The 22,228-nt window shown below is 39.2% G+C and overlaps 1 protein-coding gene across 1 annotated transcript in view; it reads left to right on the top strand.

Annotated features, from left to right (window-relative positions):
- The first annotated feature begins 4,770 nt into the window (after positions 1-4,770).
- The window catches only part of LOC149200428 (L-arabinokinase-like), a 481,920-nt gene continuing 464,462 nt past the window's right edge, over positions 4,771-22,228 (top strand). Inside the window, exon 1 of the mRNA XM_089399573.1 lies at positions 4,771-5,217. Coding sequence (XP_089255699.1) covers positions 5,113-5,217 — 105 coding nt within the window. The 5' untranslated portion in view covers positions 4,771-5,112. The remainder of the gene's footprint in view (positions 5,218-22,228) is intronic.

Genomic DNA, 22,228 nt, shown 5'->3' with positions numbered 1-22,228 from the left:
TAGCTTCCTCTCAAGTGAACACTTCATGGCTTTCTCCTCCTGAAATTTTATATCCCGTCGCACAACAGTTTTACCACTGTCTGGCAAATACACACAATAGTTGTGGGGTGTATCAGTGTACCCCACAAATATCCCAACCTCTGCGATCGGCTCCAACTTCTTCCTGGCATCCTTCGTCACATGCATGTAAACGTTAGCACCAAAAATCCTCAAATGAGAAAGATCAGGCTTCTTACCATAATAAGTCTCCTTAGGTGTACTCATGCCAAGTATCCTATGAGGACAACGGTTCTGCACATAAACTGCTGTATTGCATGCTTCCGCCCACAAGTGAAGGGGTAGGCCCTGATCATGCAACATTGCCCGTGCAGCACCCACAATCGTTCTATTCTTCCGCTCAGCTACCCCGTTCTGCTGTGGGTTATGAGGAGCTATGAGCTCTCTACGAATCCCTTCTGCCTTGCAGAAATCCTTGAACTCGTCTGAGATATATTCACCACCATTATCGCTCCTAAGAGCCTTCACCTTCTTCCCCGACTCCTTCTTGACCAGTGCTTTGAATTCACAGAACTTTGAATATGTCTCGCTCTTCTTCTGCATGAAGAAGATCCAGCACTTACGAGAGAAATCATCAACAAAAATCACATAATACCTGCGTTTTGCTGTCGAAGCAACTGAGAAAGGTCCACACACGTCTGTGTGAATTCTCTTAAGGATCGTCGTGGCGCGACTATCCTTCTCGTGAAAGGTGGCTTTCACAAACTTCCCCAAAGTACACCCCTTGCACTGATCTGACTGCGCAAGTGTGCTTTTAGGAAGCCCTGTAGTGATCTGCTGCAGTATCTTCAAGGCTCCATGGTGAAGGTGACCCAATCTCCTGTGCCACAACTCGCCATCATCCCGGCTCACCAATCCTTTTGCCTTGCCCGCCATTGCTGCGCATCCATCTACATGCAACTGATAAAGGTTCCTCACTCGAACCCCGATCTTCCGGGTCTCGCCAGTTGTCTTGCTGCGCAGGAAAGCCTTTCCCTCGCTGAAAACAACATCATACCCCTTGTCTTCTAACATCGCCACTGAGATGAGATTCTTCGTCAATCCTGGAACATGCATGACTTCCTTCAATACGAAGGGTTTACCAGACTCCCTCTCAAAGGAAATGGTATTGATACCAGTCGCACTGTATCTACCATCATTGCCCATCTCGATGTGCACTCCAAGATCTTTGTCCTCCAGATCAGAGAACAAATCTCTATCTCCCGTCATGTGAAAAGACGCACCACTGTCCAAGAACCACACTGATCCCATCACACTTGAAACCAAGCATGCGATCAATGAAAAATCAAGCTCAAACTGTGAGGCTAGAGCCTCTCCTGCTGAAGATCCAGCAGCCTGCTTGTTCTTCTTCTTCTGCGGACAATTAGTGGAATAGTGTCCGTGCTGGTGACAGTGAAAACACTTCACCTTGGACATATCCTGCTTCTTGCCTTTTGCACCAGACTGAGAAGCTTTCTTGCTCTTCCCTTTCTTTGCTTTGGTAGCCAAAGCACAATTCTCTTCATCAGCTCCCTTTGACGAAGATCCATCCCTGGTACTTTGCCTGATCTCCTCCTGCACAAGATCTGACCATAGTCTTTCCCATCCTGGCAATTTCTCCCGACCATTGACAGAGTCCTGATAGGAATGCCAACTCTTCGGAAGACCAAGGAGAGCCAAGCTCACCAAGTCCTCATCATCGACAATAACCCCCACACTTCCCAACTCATCTCGACACTGAGTGAACTTCGTGAGATACTTGGGAATACTGTCACCCTTCTCGCATTTGATGTTTCTGAGTTTATCTTTGAGCGCCAGCTTCCTCTGATCGCTCTTGCTTTGGAATAATTCTGTTAATGATTTCCACATCAAATATGGAGTAGCCTTTCCATGGACGCTGGACACAATGTGATCCTTCACGCCCTCCAACAGAATCCTTCGACATTTTGCGGTCTTCTTTTGCCAAACTTCCGCCTCAGCAACATCAGTAGGCTTTGGGATATCCGTATCTATGAACTCCTTCAGCCCGTTATCATCCAATACTGCCTCCATCCGGTCCTTCCATGCAATATAGTTTGAGCTGCCCTCAAGAGCATACTCCAATCACAATCCGTTGAAAGACATTGCGACGTTGTCACCAAGAAAACATTGCTGCAAATTCGAATTCCACCAGCAACCAACTCAACCGCCTCGGATCTAAGATTCGTGAGAACACAATATTTCTCGTACAGAGATTGACTGTATGGGCATTCACCGGATATCTCACCTTCCAAAGGAAGGATGAATCCAGAGGCTACCTGGCCCGATTACAGACTCTGCCTGAAGAAATAGAATGTAAACACTTCCTGAATAGTAGATCTGATGATCAATCCTCGCTTGATATCTTGTAAAAATCTCTTCTACAAATCAAGCAGCTCCGATACCATGTAGAAATTTCGAATAATTTAACACATATTCAACAGAGATTATCCTGATCATGTACTATTGCGGAATACATACACAATACATAAGCTCCTCTACGTTGATCATCAATATAGCAGCATCAATAATAATAAAACATCAAGAGTATTCACACATTAACACAGTATGTAACCCGGGGAAAGCATCTCGCAAAAAACCCCACACTATCTGTATATTAATGATTGAGACCATGTAACATTACAAAGTACAATGCTTATCACAAGCAATCCAGTACCAGCTCCATCTGTTACACACAATACAACTAAGATCTGATCTCCAAATCTATTCCACTGCTTGCCTGCCTCCATTGCTCAATACCTGCTCAAGAATGAATGAGAATGGTCTACCAAACTCGTATTTCACCTCCAAAGAATCACTCACAATGTGTAAGACGTGAGCAGAAGCTACAAACTGGGCAAATACATGAGCAAACTCATTGGCATACTCAATCCCTTGATTGTGCAAGATCTGATGCACAACTATAGTCACAACTGATAGCAATCTGATTCTCTAACACCTGTCCCTGCTGAACTGAACATGCACTGACATGCAACTGAGTTAACTGATGTATTCTATAGTTGTATTATGAGTTAATAATTAGTTTAACAACTCATCATTAGTCTATTTGCAGTTAGACTAACTACAACTAGTTTAACCAAGTCAAACTGAACACAACTCCATCAACTCCACAATCAACTCCACCAAACTCAACTGATTGAGTTCTAATTGAAGTCATGCATGCAACAACTCAACTGACTCATAAGAAAAGCGTACTTCCTTCTGACAGCTGCATGGGCCACATCTGTAGCTCAAACTGAAGTGCTCCAAGAGAATAAGATCAAGTTTATAGTCCAAATATTATTATGAGACAATAATATTTGACTTTTCTATTTTTGACAGCCAGTCTAAAAATAGACTTTGATCACCCACACTGTGGTCACCCACACTTTGGTCACCCACATTGTGATCACTCACACTGTGGTCACCCACACTATGATCATCCACACTGTGATAAAAAATAGAACTTGCGCCATAATTTGCCTGCGGGCCCACTTAGTGAAGGCGACTCTTTTCACTAAGCTCCATCATCTTGTTGCAATCTCAACATGTTGCCCTGATCTCACCCTTATCGAGGATAAAGATTAAGATTTTGAGAAATAAAATATATTTAGATAAACTTAATTCATAACCATAAATAAGATAATATTATTAATTAATTTATTATCTTATAACTATAATATGACTTAGTCTAATTCATATTCGAAATAGTTTTTTTCATGTGAATTCACCAAAATTTGGCAATACAATTTCAAGATTTGTTGTTCTTTAAAATACATTTTTTAATGCATAAATGGATTCAACACCTTGAAAACCCCTTGGGCACTCAAATTATGCACCTTAGACAATTTGAACTCAAGTTTTTAAAAATCTCTGTAAGATTTTGATTAAAATTAACTGAAAAATGGTTGTGAAAAATGCCATTTCGTTAGACTACGCTACTATAATATTACTAATTGCCGAAGGCTTTTTATTTCAACCTAACTTAATGTGGACAAGGATTTATTGATTTTTTTTTTTTTAATTAACAACCTAAATTGATTTTCAAGGGAATATGCTCAACATATGCTTAGTCTTAATGCGTATCAATGACTATCGTGTGTTACAAAGTTTGTTAGATTACACTGACTTTTAATAAATTTAAATAATTAAATTCATTTATGTATTCAAGATAAGAGAAATTTTTGGCCCAGACGTTTGGAAATTTCTCTTATGTGATTTCTACCGAAAAAATTTGCTTAATTAAATTCATGCCACGACTCCCTGCCCACCAATTTCCTAAGGGAAATTAATATATAACTAAATTTTATTTAGTAAAATAGTCAATTTTACAATAAAATGTGTAATTTTTCTTAAATTAGATTAAATTCATGCCACATGACTCCCACATTTTTTAAAGATTTGAGATTATTCCAATTCTAATAAATTCATATTGTAATTATATAAAAAAATTAATGTATAAACCAATTTTATTTAACAAAGTAATCCATTTTACAATAAAATATGTAATTTTTTTTTAAAACTTTCTAATTAATCACATTAACTTACCCATATTCTTAGTGTAATACTTTATTAATTTAACTTACCCATATTTAATCCGTAATGTAATCAATCCAAAGTATGTAGAAAAACCATAATATTATTAATTTATTTATTATCCTCTTATCTCGAAGTGTAGACGAGTTCACATTAAGGCGAGGAGATATCCATCGGGCGATAAAATCTTAAAACACGCAGAGTGTACAGTTCTTAGCTTCCCGCGGAAAAAATACAAGAGGATTATTTTAAATATACAGCATTGCATCATTTTCATCCATTTTGATCCCTCCCTCGTCGATTGCCATCCATCTGTGAGTTTTATTCTGCTTTTTATCCATTGCTGATAGCAATCTCCAGGTTGGCTTCCATTCTTACCCATTCCCAATAAGAATACCGTGTTTATCTCAACCTACTTACTCATTTTTCCCGGGGACTTAAATTCAATTGTTGCTCATTACAGCCGATCAAATAGCATTCACCATTTCACATCCAGCTTCGAATATTCCCATAACGCACAGGATGGACGGGAAGTCGGAGGATCGAATCCCTGCAGAGACTCTGCATCTGAAATTCGCGTATTATGTGACTGGCCACGGATTCGGCCACGCGACCCGAGTCGTGGAGGTATTTATTTTTCATTCTTTCCATAATTTTCTGCCAATGTGCAGTAAATTTTCCTCTATTTTCCATCTTTTGCAGGCTATTTATAGCAAGTTCACATCACTGTGAACTTCTCTGTTTATTTGTGAGTTCATAATTCAGGTTATTTTGTTTGTTATAATCCATGCATCTCCTTATATGAAATGCTGCAATTCAGTAACGACTTCGTAAGCCCTTCACAGAATGTCTTTAAAAGATTTTTTTGATTGTTTGTTTGTTATTTTTAATATAAATATAATATAAAATACATCAATTTATACTTGCTACCAGCTTACTAGCAACGTCTATAGTTTGTTTGAAGTCGAAATTCAGGGTAAAATGCATTGGTTTTATTATCAGAGTCGGTTTTTGGATCAAGATAGATCCATCATCAAGATAATGGAAATAGGTAAGGAGAAAATTTAATCAATAACTCTAATAAATATTTACTGAATTTCCAGCGGAGATGTTCAAGTATTACTCCTGGTCAGTATCTAATTAATCGAAACCCTAATAACAAAGCGTTGTTGAACTTTTTTGGAATCTGAAAGCCCTAAAGATGGATCACAAAATGGGACCTGAATAGCTTGTAATGACAACAGTAAGTTTTGTGCGGAATTTTTTCTTTTTCTTTTCAACTATATTTGCTTTCCTACTGGAAGCCAACTCTCTTTGTCACTTGCTAATGACACCGATACACTAATATATAATGGAATTGACAGCTCTTTTTGTCATTCGCATATTACAAAGATAAACTGCTATATATTGGAATTGGATAGGAGGTTCTTTTGTGACTCGCTTATTACAAAGATACGCCGGTAAATATTGGAATTGGCTAGGAGGTGCTGGTCTATATTGTTATTGGATAAAAGGTTCCAGAATGGTGAGATAGGGTTTTCTAACTTTAAACTAAAATTACATGGCGATTAATATTGTCACTCCAAATACAAACACCACCCCAGTGAGCATAATTCACCACTCTCTAGATCACATCGTACCCGCTGGGATCTCAATTCTCTGCACTCGCAAAGAGTTTGCACGATTTATGAGAGTTGGTGGCTTCGATTTACTTTTAGATCCGGCGAGTCGGCTCCGCGTTTCCGCACCAAGGCTTCACGATATACACGCCCTTCTTCACTTTCAGTGTTATTATGGTTTTTCCTTTGTGGAAAGTTCATTGATGCCCGTCCCTGCTTTGTTCTCAGAGAGAGCTTCAGCGCCGTGATCTGATGTACCCATGAAAATACCGAACGCGTTTTGGCTAGGGAGGAAGAGGCAGCGGTCGTGCAAGTGGGGTGTTTGGTTTGTACATGGGCCGGCCTATCGGCGTTCTCCACCCCATTGATATGGCTACGCTAGTTTGTTATCACTAAGCTATCTGTAAGCTATTGCCGGACATTGTTAAAACTTAGATTGCTCGTGTCTGACAAAATGTTCCTTAAGCGTCAGGGAAATAGCTGCTTGCGATGGCCCTGAATCGTTCCTGTCCTGCAGTATCCCAAATTTGAAGCTTGATTGACTTGTAGTCCAACGTACCTGTTTGAATGACGAAAAGCCTTGATGTATATCATGATTGCCACTCTGCCATGAAGTTTATTCCAAGAGTGTTGAGTGTGAAGGTATCGTTAAGGATGCCGTGATGCAGGAGCATCCCCACTTCAATAGCGATCCTGCACAACCCCAAAAAAATTGTCTCCAGTTTTCGTATTTCTGCTGAAGTTTCTAGTTTTGTTTACAAATTCAGGATCTCTTCATAGCTATGAGTTCTCCAGTACAGAGTTGATGGCATGAAAAGTTCCTTCTCGTGTTTATCTTCATTGGAAATTGCTTCGGCCGGGGCATTAGTCACGCACTGTGAGGATTCGTGAGAAATTGCGGCTGGGAGCAACGGAAAGAAAGCCGAGGCATTGATGGAGGAACTTTGAGAAAGTCCGATGAACAACCATTGCTGTGGAAGCATATGTCAACGGTTCATTGAGCAGAATGTTTCATTAACGGAATCGGATAATACGTCACTTGCTATTGGATGACTCCAATATGGACGGTTCATTCTCATAGCGGAGTTTTGTGTAACCACGTAAAAAAAAGTTTCCCTGTTGATCCCGATGTCCAACTGTGCTGGGATGCATGGCAAGCCACCATTCATTGGTTAAGGTTTTTGTCACTTGGTAGCTGTCAGGGGAGCCTAAAGAACTGCCTGCAGAAAATAATGGGGACATGCCAGCAGTTATATGATGTATTATTTTGACTGATAGAAATTAGTCGATGTCGATTTATGGTAATGAAATTGCCTTCATCAATGACGGGGAATGATCCATTTAAACATAAAAAGAAAACCTGACCGCCAGCGTTTGAACTTTGAAATTCTCAGTGAATCGCATTGAGAGACGACTCGAAGGCATTCTGGGCTTGGGATCTGTAACAAGTTGGGGATCATTACCCAGGATATATAGGCTATGAGCACAGTAAATTCAAAGAAACAATTGTAATTTAGGGGCGGGAGGAGTGAGTACTGGGTTCGTGTAGCAGAGAAAACTGGAAGAAGGCGGGCTGGGCATTGGTTTTGGAGAAAATTCTGGAAATGTCTATGTTTTAGGCTGAGGTCGTTGGCCTATGAACTTAATAAGAAAGATAAAGGATTCTGGTTCATCTTCTCATGTATTCATTTCTCCTGTACGTGTATATATTTCTGCTATACTGTATTCTGGTCTGGGCATGGCTACGTGGGGTTTTGAGTCTCGACCTCAAAAACAAAAAAGGAACTGAAAAAAACTTAATTCCACCTTATTCTGCCTCTAAACCCTAAAATGTAGTTACATAAAGCCCCTCCCCAAACCCAAGTTCTAGTGCTGCTACTAGTACTACTATAGATGTGCTTGAGGAGTTTGACGAGTTCAAGGTAAAGAATGGTCTTGTAGTTCATTTTGAGGATCCCATTTCCAAGAATGTCGATGAGTTAAATGATTGATCATGTTGATCAGTGGTATGTAGTTGGCTAGTAGCTTGTAGCATATTGTTTTTTGGATTCTTGAGGAGTTTGACGAGTTCAAGGTAAAGAATGGTCTTGTAGTTCATGTTGAGGATCCCATTTCCAAGAATGTCGATGTGCTAAATGATTGATCGTGTTGATCAGTGGTGTGTAGTTGGCTAGTAGCTTGTGGCATGTTGTTTTTTGGATTCTATAGGCCGTTTAGAGGCTCGTTGTTGTATCATACCCAACAACCCATTTGCTTGCTAGGATGGCAGGGCATTAGGATTTTCTCCAATTTACCATGAATTCTACCATAATTCCACAATTAACACAACTCTAATATCATAATACATTTTGTCTTATTATACGATGAAAATAGGTATGCAATATGACAAGCAAACTCATGAAATTCATAGGTAAATAATACAAAATTGTACAACATACAATTTATTCACATGCACATCATTTTAAACAATTATTACATCGATATAACACAAATAATAACAGGGAAACCATACAACTTTTTCTTATGAGGAAATGTCACCAACTGGCTGCATATGAGGGACATTCCTCTCAATTGTAGTATTTGCTTGTTAGACAACAAACACTAAAATAGCGTAAAAATAGAGAGGGAAGGAAAAATGTAGAAGAATGAGATGATTCTAAAACTAGGCCTTAGTGTGTGTGCGCGAGACAAAAGATATACTTACAATTAAAGGGTCTAGCCGATAATACTAATATAACAATAGAAATATAATAACTCAATACATAAGGATTTATGTGGGGATTAATACTTAACATGGGGCTTCATTTAGGGCTTAACATGCCCCTTCCTTTCAAACAAGTGTTGTCCATAACACATGGCTAGCTGTGGATGTTTCTGCATGAAGAACTCATCTTCCCATGTCGCCTCTTTCATTGGTAGGTTCTTCCACTTGATGAGGTACTCAGTGATTGTTCAATTTTATAGTTGCTTAATCCTTGTTTCAAGGATTGCTTTTTGATTCTAGCATGATTTTCCCTTCTTCATTAATCTATGGTAAAATAGCTTGAATTGGGATCTTGTCACCAATTGTTGAACTTTGTAGCTATGGTCGATCTTCATATTGATATATTTATTGATGTACTTGTTCATATAAAGCATGTTCTTCATGCTCATGAGAAAATCAAATTTCGTATTATCAAAAAGACAAAATTTAAATTTTTGAATATTTGTTTTGGCACCACAAGTGTTCAAGTTGACCCTCTCTCCTACAAGTCGGCTTAGCTAGTGTTGGCACCCATTTGACCCATGAATTCACTATATATTGAAGACATTCATCCTCCTCTCCAAGCACAACCTGCTTTGAGCATCAAGCAATATATTTCTGGGCATACAAAGCAAGTCAAGGAGCAGATCGAAGGCATAGAAGTCTCTTGGAAGGCCAAATTTTCTCTATGATATATCTCTTGGAAAGATCGAGCATATCTGTGGTTTGGTTCTGTGCTAAGAGGCTGAATTACTGTGGATCCAGGAGGCCAAAAGTTCTGTATCCATCTCAGTGCAAAAGGACAAAATTCCTATGATTCGTACCCTGAGGAAGAGAGCTGAATTCTGTGATTATATCTATGCAAGAAGGGCCAAATTTTTTGTGATTCATATTTGTGGAAGAGGGTCAAAAGTATGAACTATATCTTTGTACAAAGAGGACGAAACATCATTGTGCAAGGAGGCCAAAACTCTTTGTTGAAGGAGGTCGAGACTTTGTTGAAAAGGGCAGAGCTTTTGAGGTTTATCTTTGTGTAGAAAGGGCCACATCTCTTGTGATACTTCTTTACAGAAGAGGAAGCAGGAGTTCCTTGTTCTCTTGTGATTGCCATTACATTGAAGGGGGCTAACTTGGACACTTGGTGGATGCTCTTGTTGGTCAGTTTGTCTATAGCTTTGACTTTGATATCTCTTGTTGAATTTGATTCGATGCTCTTGTTGGTCAGTTTGTCCATAGTTTTGAATTTGATGTCTTGTTGAATTTGATTCTCTAAGGAAATAATTGTTGGGTTTTTATGCCAAGTGGGTTTTTCCAAGGTAAACATTATGTTGATTCTGTGCATTGCGATCTCTACTTTTTCTTATTCTTGTATGTTTGAATTTCTGAAAGCGTAATTGCTTGATGAAGAAGTTGTAAATGCTAAAAGAAGACATATAATCATTAGAAGTAATTTTCAGTATTCGTAAATAAGTGCTAGTCTTTACTGCATTTGAAAAATTAACACCAATTACCTTCTTTAAGTAAGAAACATGGAAAATTGGTGCAAAACTTCATTGGGCAGGGCTAGACCTTATGGCAACAAGAGAAAGGGTTGCCATTATCACCTCAACAACCTTTCTTCCGCTCTTTAGTGGTATTGACCCACAAGGAAGGCTTCCCTAGATCACCTAAAGGATGTTCTAAATGCTATGGCTTAAGGTGATGGATAAATAGGTCTTTGATATGGGCTAGAGTACTAGCAGGGCCTAGAAAGGTCTATATGTTTTTTACTAGGGTTCAAATACTCTATGCCAAGATCGAATATCACGCTACTATAAGTTAGGGTTTGCTTGATATGCAATAATAAGGTACACAATGTCATATAGCAGCCAAGGAAGAGGCCTTCCAATAGAGACTAGGGTTAGGCTAGGAAATTGATTTCTATGGCTGTTAGGTATGTATAAACAGCAAAAGAAAGATGATGTCAACCCTTAATTAGGAAGATTAACCATGCACTATGCTAAATTTTGGCTTCATATGATTTATAGATGCAATTCCTAAATTATAAGCTACAAACGTCCAGTCAAAATTCACTTTTATGCACATATCTACCATAGAAACCCTTGTGGCCAACCCTAGACTTCTAAGAATGGGAGAAACAATATGAACTTTAATAAAAATTGTGGATGATCAACACGCTAGTGATTAGTGTTGTATCCTACTAGGGTTTAATGGAGTCTTTTATAGCTAAATTACATGGGAAAGAATTTGATGGAGTAAGGGGGGTGGCTAAAGGATCCACTTTTAAAACCCTAACTCTTATTCTTGTGAGGGGAGAAATTAAATATAGGGAATGCAAATTCAGAGTTTTCCGATAGGCCTTGAGGAGAACAATTTTGCGTGTAATGATGTAGCAAGACTTCAACAATAATTACGGATTTAAACATGGCATAAATAGAAACTCTACTGCATACATTCAATATGCAAAACATCAATAATAAAGCAATAAACTTACAAAATCCTCCAAAGAAACTCTTCTTTCAATCCCATAATAACATTTCCATGCAAAAGATCAACTCCTCGAGAATATCGTGCCATAAAAGATCACATCTTGCCCATACTAGCACAAAAGACTAATTCAAACTCTTTGAAGGGAAAAGAATAGAATGTGTGATGATGAAAAAATGAAATGAGGCTAATCTTTATTTATATGAGACTAATCTCCCTCATTTCTATCATATTTACAAATACAAAACCCCTAATTACAAGTTTACTTTGAGTGTTCCACAAGCATGAGTTTACAAGCCAACCTCATAGCCCAATAACATAACAAAAGATGCCAAAATGCCTAGACATTGTTGATTTTGTAGCCTCATAAGGTCTTCTACATTGGCTTGGTGTCTTAGCATTTAGAAGATATTTGATTTCCTCTTTAGGCGCTTGCTTGGTGGAGTAAGTGATATTATGATTTCTTCCCTAAGGTTAACTTATGAAAAGTATAATAATTAATCTAATTAATTATTGTGGACTATTATGCCACAATTATAAGGATAAATAATAAAAATAGTTAAGTGACTTAGATATAATCTCAACCGTTGATCTCAAGTGAGGCTTAGGATTTAATCCCAACCATTGATCACTTGGAGATTAGGGTTAGGTATTTTGGCCTAATGAAACTATAAAATAAGCCTAAGGGTGAGGTGAAGACACAGTTGTTTGGAAGCGATTTTCCAAACAAAACTGACTAGACTGAAGAGAAGTGGGGAGAAGTGCAACAAGAAATTTCGAGAGATATCCAGGGAGGCCAAGTTCATGAAAGAGGGAAGCTGAGTTGCTTAAGAGGAGAGTTGAATTGTGGAGGAGGTCGAAATATCTAGAGAGGTCGATTTTCCAAGTGTGCAGGGGCCGTATAAGGTGAGAAGAAAGGGGGGCGATTTGCTAGTGAGACAAGTCTAATTCTCCAAGGTCATGTTTCTTTAGGAGGGTCGATTTCCAGGGGTTGATTTCCTTGAGGCCTATTTTCCTAGTAAGGATGAGTTTCCAGGTTCCCAACAATTGCATTTTTCTATGTATTCTTTGTGGGTCTAACCCAAAATTTTGCAAAGTTTAATAATATAAAGGAATATTGTGATGGGTACAAATTTGCTGTTGTAGTGTAATTGATCTCTGTATTTAATTTCCGTTGCATTTTATTTTTGAGTTAATATACAATTGTTTATTTTACTAGCAATTTTAGAAATATTTGAGATAAGTATTTTTTGGTTTTTTTTATAAATTGTTCAAGTAAAGTAAATTAGACTTTGTATAGAGAATTATCATGGTACTAGAGCTATAGAAACTTTGTGGAAGAAATCAAATATCACAAGGATTTTATGGCAGTGAATTATTTTACAAAAATAAATTTTTTATTTTGCTGTTCAAGGGTTTTGTGGCAAAAGTTGATTTGGTAATATGGCATTATCAAGTATGAGGTATGAAAACAAGTTGGAGGGGGTTGTAAACTTCAGTTAGTGGAAGGAGCGAATCACCCTTGTTTGAATGGCGAATGGTTTGTGGGACATTGCAAGCCAAGAGATTTGAGTTCCTCAAGATGTTATCCACATAGCTAAACATAAGATAAAAGATATAAGCCAGGGGCATCATTTTGGATGTTGTGAACGATCACATAATCCCTCACATAACGAAGAAATATCTAGACTATCAAATGTGGACGACCTTGACAAAGCTATACTAGAGCGACAACCACAACAGAAAGATGGTGCTAAGGGAGAAGCTGAATAGCATCAAGATGAACAAATATGAGATTGTGGCCTCATGCTTCACAAGGATTCAACGGGTTCATGATGAACTTTTAGTTGTGGGTGAAGAGGTGGATGAGATGGATCTTGTCAAAGTAGCATTGAAAGGGTGTACCAAGCAGTGGGATACATTTGTGACAAGTATCCTACCCAGAGATAAGCTTTTCGATTGGGCTAGATTATGGGATGATTTCACCCAAAAGGAGATTTGGGAGGAATCCATAATTGGTGGACAACACAAGGGTGGAGATGAGGAGAACCTTGCTCTTGCTGGGCAAGCAAAGAAGGGTAAGGGTAAAGCCAAGCAAAACCAAAGTGGAGGAGCATCTTCACAAGGGAAGAAAGACATGAGCAAAGTCAAGTGCTTTGCATGTCATAAGTTTGGTCATTATGTTGGACAATGTCCAAACAAGAAGAAAGGCAAGGGGAAAACAACAACAACTACATTTGCACAGATGGATGAGTTGGTTGAAAAATTCGAGAAGGAATTTGCTCTAGTATCCTATCTTTTTGGCACCATTACAAGAGGGGTGTGGTTTGTGGACAATGGAACATCTCGTCACATGATCAAATCTCATAATATCTTCCCCAATATGGCCAAGGAGCACAAAGATCCACACGTGGAGCTTGGTGACAACACTAGATATCAATAGAGGGCATTGGCAGCACAGAGTTCTAGATAGACTCAGGGAGTCTTATGGAGGTGAAGGAGGTGATGTATGTACCTGGGTTGGAGAATAATTCATTCTCAGTTTTGGCCATGGAGAATAGAGGAATTGAGGTTAGTTTCGTGGGAGGTGAGGTAGCTGTCAGGCTAAAAAGGGCTAATCCTAGGGTGAGGCGAGTTATAGGCAGCAGGGATAATAACTTGTATTTTTTGAGGGGACAGTTAGTGAAAGTCCTAGTATATAGCAGTGAAAAGGGTTGTTAGCTCTCTCTTCAGTCCAAACCTTCCAAATGGATTCATAAGAAACACCCTCCCCTATACAGGGATCACCCAAAACACTTCGACATGATGACCAGACTTGTCTGGCAAGGGAACATTAGACAAAAAGGTGATCAATTGATTCTTCACTGCCCCTGCATAAAATATACCAGCCCAACTCGACTTTGTGATGCCTCTGCATCATATCCCAGGCAGGGACCTTATCCATAAGAATGCACCATGTAAATATTTTGGATTTGGAAGGGCATTTTGTTGTCCACATGACACACCACCACCATAAAAACTCCACCTGCTGTGCCATAATATATATATATATATCTCCAATTTTTGGGGAATAAACACCTGTGGGTTCCCAGTCCAAGCCAATACGTCCTCAGCCTCCGTTAGTTGTATATGTGAGGAATACAATGCATCAATATATTCTGCCCACTTCCTTTGGAACCTACCAATCAAATGAAATTGGTTCGTCGACTGCCAGCCCTAGCGCCAAAGAGTGGTACACAAAGGATTGTTAATATGTGCGAGACGAGATATACTGCAATCCTTGAGCCCGCTAATCAACTCTGGGGATAGAAGACGACTGTTCCCACATCCCAGCCATGGGTCCATGCCCAATCGCACCTTGGCCCCATTCCCAATTTTCTAGGTCAATTCAAAAGTTATCATATGAAAGGAAATAAGAACTGCCCGCCACACTACAAAGATGTTATTCCTTGGAAAGTTCTGTAGATGGATGTGAAAATTCAATAAACCCCAAATCCTATTGAAGCAGCTTATGTTAATTCTTCTAATTGTTAATTCGATTAAACAATTTACTTGCTGTGTGCTATGACAAATATCAAATTAAATATCCTACGACATTCACAAAATAAATACCACGGAAGAAATAAAAGTGATGGGAGAATAGATGCACACACACAAACACACAGTGATTTTTGGACTAAAGTCCCCGAAAAAACCCAACTCGAGAAAAACGGTGCAACAATTGAGGGTTTTAATATAATGCAATAGTAAATACTAAATCTAAGTACAAGACTATAGATGCTTAAATCTAGCAATCCATACAGAGAAATGACTGACAATAAATATAGTGAGAAAAATCTCACTCCCACTGGTGATCCGAACCTTGGCTCAAGCTGAGCTACTCTCTGCTACTTGTGCATAGTGATTGCGTCAGCGTACGCAGTACTGCGTCCCACAACTCGAAACTGGTTCCCTCTCGCTATCTAATCAGATGCTGTCTGGAAGATGGATCCTCTTGGCCTCCGGATTCTCCTTTTGGCTTCTGGCACTGAATCACTACTTCTCCCAAGCAAAATACGAAATCCCCTCTGAAGCACTGTGTTGCCTCTACGTGGCTCTGCGCTGCCTCTCTGTGGCACTTACTGCCTCTCTGCAGTGCACTCACCGGAACTGGAAAAACTTCCTCCGGCCTTACTATCCCTGCCCCTCTCTCACTGCTTCGAGCTCACTAGCTCTCTCTCCAGCAACTCAGTGCTGCTACTTTGGAAATCAATCTGCCAATGAAATCGAACTGCTGGTGTGTCTTCTCCAAGCCCCATCGAGTTTCTTCTTATAATCTCTCGTTGAGACATCAATGACCATGATTAAAACTTAATCGATGGCTAAGATTAACTAGAACTCGATCCATGTCTTTTTCTAGAAGATTCTCACCATGACTTAATTAATACCCTTTAATTAATCATATTCCCTAAGTTTAGACTTAGGAAACATTAAAAAATGATTAATTATTTTAATTAAGTCGTCTCTAGGTGGAATTTCCAAAAACGATTTCTAGGTTTTGGAGAATACATGTGTTCTAGTCTCTCCACCAAATAACACATCCGATGCTACAAAAACTAACACTCCCTCTTAGCGAGGAAAGTGTTGTAGTGCTGCAATTACTGCCACAACACACTGTCTATGCACCATCTCTTGTTACGTTGCTGTTTTCAGGCTACCGCTGCCCACCAACTACTGCGCAACTCTGATATGCATTGCAACTGTGATGCTTCTGGCCCCGCTGAACTGCTGCCAACACTGCATCTGCACTGCAACTCCCTCTTCATCTGCTGCTGCTGCAACTGCAACTGAAAAGCATCCAAAATACTGAATCAACTGTGATCAGTATGATGCATCTGTCTCTTGAGTCTCTGATTGCTGCTAGTCTCTGCGCTGTCACTGAAGCCTCTGTGCTACTACTGACTCTGCTCTGCGTTGCCCAGTATCTGTCCGCTACTAGCCATTGCGTTTGTCACTCTGGCATCTGACTGTACCATATGCCACTGATTCATCCTGCTACCGCATGCTATGGGCTCACGTAGCAAGGTATTGATTCATGAGGTGGACCTCCTCAAGAATCCTGCCCATCCTGTAGCTCTCTGAGGCTACAAAACCAATTCACCCCACCTCACTCTGGAGGTATATCGGTGATCATGGCAAACTCTTCCTCCAATTTGGAGGACAACCTGTTGATCTCTGCGAATGCAACCTGTTGATCTTGCTTCTCCTCTTTGTCCTTCTTTTTGAGAGGACATTTAGTGTTGTAGTGGTTAAGATCACCAAATCTAAAGCTTGACCTTAGAAAGGTCCTTCTTCTTCTTGTGTTGTTTTTGCTGCCCCTTTGATGCGAGGGCCACATTCTCCTCTTCTTTCACTTACTTCGTACCATTATCGCTGCTTCTGCTACTGATGGTGCTCTTCACCAAATCTTGCCTCATATCCTCTTGTTGTAGAGTAGCCCACATTCGATCCCAATCTGGCAACCTGTCTCTTCCCAGAATACTTTGGACGAAGGCTTGCTAGTCTTCGGAAACACTGTTTAGAGATAACAACACCAATTTTGTAGGTAGGGGCGCTAACCCTACTGTAGACGGCTTGTGTCAGACATCCTGAAGCCTAGTGTGGAAGTGGTCTATGCGCTCCCCTTTCTGCATCCTGGTACATCTCAGTTTCTCCTCAAGATACATCTTCCGCTACTCGAAAGATCCCTGGTATAGTGTTATGAATATAATTCATATAGAAATAATAATAAATATAAATATAAATATAATAATAAATCATAAGTAATTAACTAATGGTTAGTTAGTTAGTAATGAAAAGGCATGTCTTAGAGACATCGTCATTCGTGAAGGGGCACCTGACTAGGGTATATAAGCAGGTTCTCATTCTCAATTGTAATCACCTCATATCTTTACAATTACTATCCTACGATGGATGTCTTTGTTTTCGAAGTATTTTAAATATTTTCGCTGCGTATACGACTTTTGGCCGCTACATTGGTCTCAGAGCAGTTCGATCCTTTAGCCGCTTCACTGCACAGAGCTCGTTCTCCGATCCAGGTCTTTGGCCATCGAAATCTGTCAACTTCGTTGTCGTTGAAGTGTTTCACTACAAGCTTTTGGAGGGTCTCCAATTCGCCAGTTGGCCTTTGGCCATAAAAAATATAGTAAAATAAATAAATAAATAAATACAAATTATTGAAAAAATAACATTCCAAAAAAAAGGAAAAAAATTAGAAGAAAAAATATTGAGAAAAAAAAGAAGTAAAAATAAAATAAAATTGGTCAATATATACAATAGGAAAAATATAATAAAAAAATAAAAGTAAAAAGACAAAAAAACATCAGCTTACCTCGTCAACGTTCCCTGCCATACGTGGATCAACGACCATCCTCCGCTGCCCGACTCACTGCCACTGTCTACCACCACTGACCTTGTCCGCTGGTTCCACCGTTCAATCACTTGCCCGTCACTTGATCCCATCTGCAGCCACCGAGCTCCTCCCACAGGTCTCCTAACCTGGTACTAAGAAAGCAGACCTTTAATGTAAAGCTGTGTACTGAGCTAAAGTGATCATTTTATTAATACAGAAAATCGTTCCAGGATTCATGTGTCAGGCAAATTGGTGATGTTTTTTCCTCTCTTGTAATTGTTATTTCTCTGTTTTTTCCATATGTTTTTCCTATCTATATTGTTTAAAGAAAATTAAGGGTTGAACTTGTTTAATTACACTCTGCTCTGGCTTATAAGCAATATATGTGTTTTCAAACTGAGATTAAATATAGAATTCATTCTAAAATGCTCTATGTTTAATTGAATCTCAATCTTTTCCTCCCTTTCATTCCACAAAAGCTCCAAAGATCCAATAGCCTGCCTACCTTGCCCTGTTACAATCTATTCTGTTATTTTTGTATCTGATCACCCTAAGACTTTTTGACTCCATTGCCCAATAGCCTTTCCTTGCAGTTTCAACTAAACATTTCAAAAACCAAACTCTGAACCCAATAACTAGCCTAAATCCCAAAGAAACAAATCTAAATCCAATAGAGAGATCCCTCTCTGAGTTTAAAAGGGCTAGCTTCTAAGCTTACAAGTGGTTTTGTGGTTACCTCTGGGTTTCTTTTACAGCCTTAAGAAATTACGAGTTATAACAAGTTCATCTACCAGTGAGAGGTGATATATTTTATAATTCTTAGACCAACTTACTTGAAGAATATGGGAGCAGGTTTGGTCTGATTTTAAGCCGTTGGTACTTTTCATTTGTTTGTCATGGGATCTGTCTCTGCAGTGTCATTATGCATGGGAAAATCCATCTCTGATGACAATGGCAGGGCCATAATTGATTACAAACCATAGCTTGCCGTCATTCCCTTTTTGCTTTTGATAACCTTTATTTCATTTTTTTATGCTTTATCTTCATATGTTAGATCCTTATCATATATGAAAACATTGTCTAGCCGTCAATGGGTCAATTATAGTGACATTCTTTGCGGAAATTTTTATTAGGTTCTGTTATTAGAAATTGTTCTTTTGATGATTTTTAATTGATTTATGTGGCCTGAAGTCCTGCATATTTTCTGTGGACTCGGGATAAATTCCATTACTTTTTAACTGTGCACTTTGCATATGGACTTCTTGTAATGCCATTGTGCAACTGGATAGCTAGCTTTGAAAAAGTGTTTATTTTTTGCCATTGTACTTCTGTAACTGATGATCTTTCTAGTTTTGTGCGGAGTGCTAGGATGTGTCTTTTATAGGTTTGATTCAGATGTCTTCAATTTGCTGTAAATATTGCAGTGGCTTCACAGTTTTAGCAGATTATTGGTCTTTTTTTTAATAATGATGCTATCTGTTTGTATGCACACATTCCTACAGGCACACACTGTTAACTGTCTATGGCCATGACCTGCTTGGTGGAGAATTGCTGCATGTATTTTGCAAAGGATTTGCGAGTGGAAAACTTAAGAATTATGAAAAAGAAATCACTTTGAGCTAAAAGCCTGTGACCTCAGTGAAATAATTTCTTTAGAGTAACAAGATACGTCCCACCAGGGCCTGTTTCCTGTATACTGTGTCAGAGACGTGCCCTCATTGTGCCCCTTGTAACGAGGCCTGTGTGCCATAAAAACACGTCTTTCTTTTGAGCTCATTTCACTCAATAGGTTGGAGCTGTGAGATATTTTGGAGTGTGGCCGAGGGTTATTGTGCAGTGTTAGAAGGGAGATTCCAAGTGCTGGGCAAGTCAAATTGTCCACCAATCTTCAAGTTTTTTTCCTACAACAATCTCTTATCTTCCTCTTTTTTGTTTTAGTCCATGGTGGATCGGTAACATGGAGTAATTTGGGTGAGGCCCAACATCAAATCTTCTGGTTGCCACTATAACATCAAGAGTATATCCAACCCCCCACAAGCCAAATATACCAATAACTTATGACTTACCAAGATCTAGGATGTCACCAGAGAAGGGGGTCGCCTACTCTTCTAACCTTATGACATTTGGCCAGCATGTCCCTTTATGGGAATCAATCCTGGGTGGAGGGGAAAACAAACCAATTTCCCAACCACTTGGACTACACCCATGGAAGTCTTCCTCATTTTACAGAAATCATGGTTCAATCATCAAGGGAAGTTGGAAAAGGTCAAAGGAAAGGAGGAATGCCACCATTGATGTCGTCCCCCCTCCTCAATTTTCTTCATGGTCTGCTAGTTCTCCATCTGCTGGAATTGTGGCAGCAACAACCACTTTAAATGTTGAGAAAAAACACTATTTTAGCAAGACAACATGCTCAAGAACAAAAATTGTATGATTGAATTAATATCTTTTTTTTTCCAAGGAGAAAATCGTAATTTCCATTATCAAAAATATTGAAAATTGCATGTTGTATCAGCGGCATAAAGTGTTATGTGTGTATTAGAGATGGACCGAGCCATCTATCCAATATATGCATTCATAGTTCATACAAAAAGTGAAAAAGTGACCATAAATATGTAAATTTGCTAAAATATAAAAACATGTGATGCATAGTATCAGTCATTTAAAACTAACAAATTTTGATGAAAAATCATGAAGGTTGATCATTCGGCTAATCTTCTTCTGTATGCTCTGTTGACCACTGGAGTGGCACCTGATGATTATATGAAGATTCCATGCCCAAGGATGATTCAGAGGACACTTGTACCATCAGATATCATCAGTCAACAAAGTTTTTTAACTTGTCAGGCCAGGAGTAACTCCAGACTTGGCAGAAAAACTGATTCGTTTATTTCATTAGGTAGCTATTGTTATATACATGAATGTGACTGATCAGTTCATCTTCTTGATGACTGTTCACATTCCAAATTCACCCAATCGCAGAGGATTAGGTGTCAACATTCCCCCCCTTAATCTGAAGGGATGTTGGTGAGTCCAAGCATCGTTCTGAATCTTTCAAGCTTTTCTCTTCCAAGCGCTTTGGTGAAGATGTCTGCAATTTGCTCATTTGTGGAACAATGACGGAGATGGATTGTTTTGGCCTCAACATGATGTCGGATTAGATGATATTTAGTATTGATGTGCTTTGTACGATCATGGAACTTTGGGTTCTTGGCCAACTTTATTGCAGAGGTGTTGTCAATCATGAGTGGAGTTGATTGTACTTGTTTTACCTGCAAATCTTCAAGAATTTTCCTGAGCCACACAATTTCTTTCATTGCTTCAGCTGCTGCCACGTATTCTGCTTCTGTTGTGGAATCTGCTGGAACTGATTGCTTGCGTGATCTCCAAGAGACAGCGCCTGATCCAAGACTCATAGCATATCCTGAAGTAGATACTCTAGTTTCTTTGTCTCCATCGAAGTCTGAATTAGAGTATCCAATCAAGCTGAAGTCGTCCACCTGTGTATACTTGATTCCAAGGTCTTGAGTTCCCTTCAAGTACCTTAGAACTCTTTTTGCAGCAGACCAATGTCCCTCACAAGGCTTTTGCATGAACCTGGAGAGGATTCCAACAGTAAATGAAATGTCTGGTCTGGTAGTAGTGAGGTAGATGAGACTTCCTACAAGCTGTCTATACTTTGTTGCATCCTCAAATTCCTTTCCTTCAGTAGATGTGAGCTTTAAGTTTTGTTCCATTGGAGTAGAAAGAGGATTGCACTCTGTCATGCCAAATCTGTTTAACAAATCTCCAATGCATTTCTTTTGAGAAAGAAATATGGATTTTGGATGTTGGGTTACTTCAATGCCAAGATAGTAATGAACATAGCCCAAATCAGTCATTTCAAAACTTTTTCCTAATTCTTTCTTTATGGATGCAATATAGCTTTCATTGTTCCCTGTCATTAAAAGATCATCTACATATACCACAAGATATACAACTGTTTTGCCAACTTTCTTGACAAATAAAGTTGCATCATCAAGATCAAAATGATTGAAGTTGAGTTTCAGAAGATGCTCAGTTAGTTTTTCATACCAGGCTCGTGGTGCTTGTTTGAGGCCATACAAGGACTTCACAAGTTTGCATACTTTATGTTCATGTCCTTTCACAGCAAATCCTTCAGGCTGGGACATAAAAACATTTTCTTTTAGATCTTCATTCAAGAAGTCAGTTTTTACATCCATTTGATGGACTTTCCAACCGTTCTGAGTTGCTAGTGCAAAGAGTGTCCGGATGGTGGCCCATTTTGCTGTGGGGGCAAAAGTTTCCTCATAATCGACCCCTTCCTTTTGTGCAAAACCTTTTGCCACAAGCCTAGCTTTGTGCTTGTCAAGTGAGCCATCAGCTTTGTACTTGTTC

The sequence above is a fragment of the Pinus tabuliformis genome, chromosome 2_1 (assembly GCF_031772625.1).
Source record: "Pinus tabuliformis cultivar Carrire ecotype Pingquan chromosome 2_1, CPIR1, whole genome shotgun sequence".
NCBI lineage: Eukaryota > Viridiplantae > Streptophyta > Pinopsida > Pinales > Pinaceae > Pinus > Pinus tabuliformis.
Note: the sequence above shows the minus strand (reverse complement) of the source record. Positions and strands in the feature narration are given on the sequence as shown.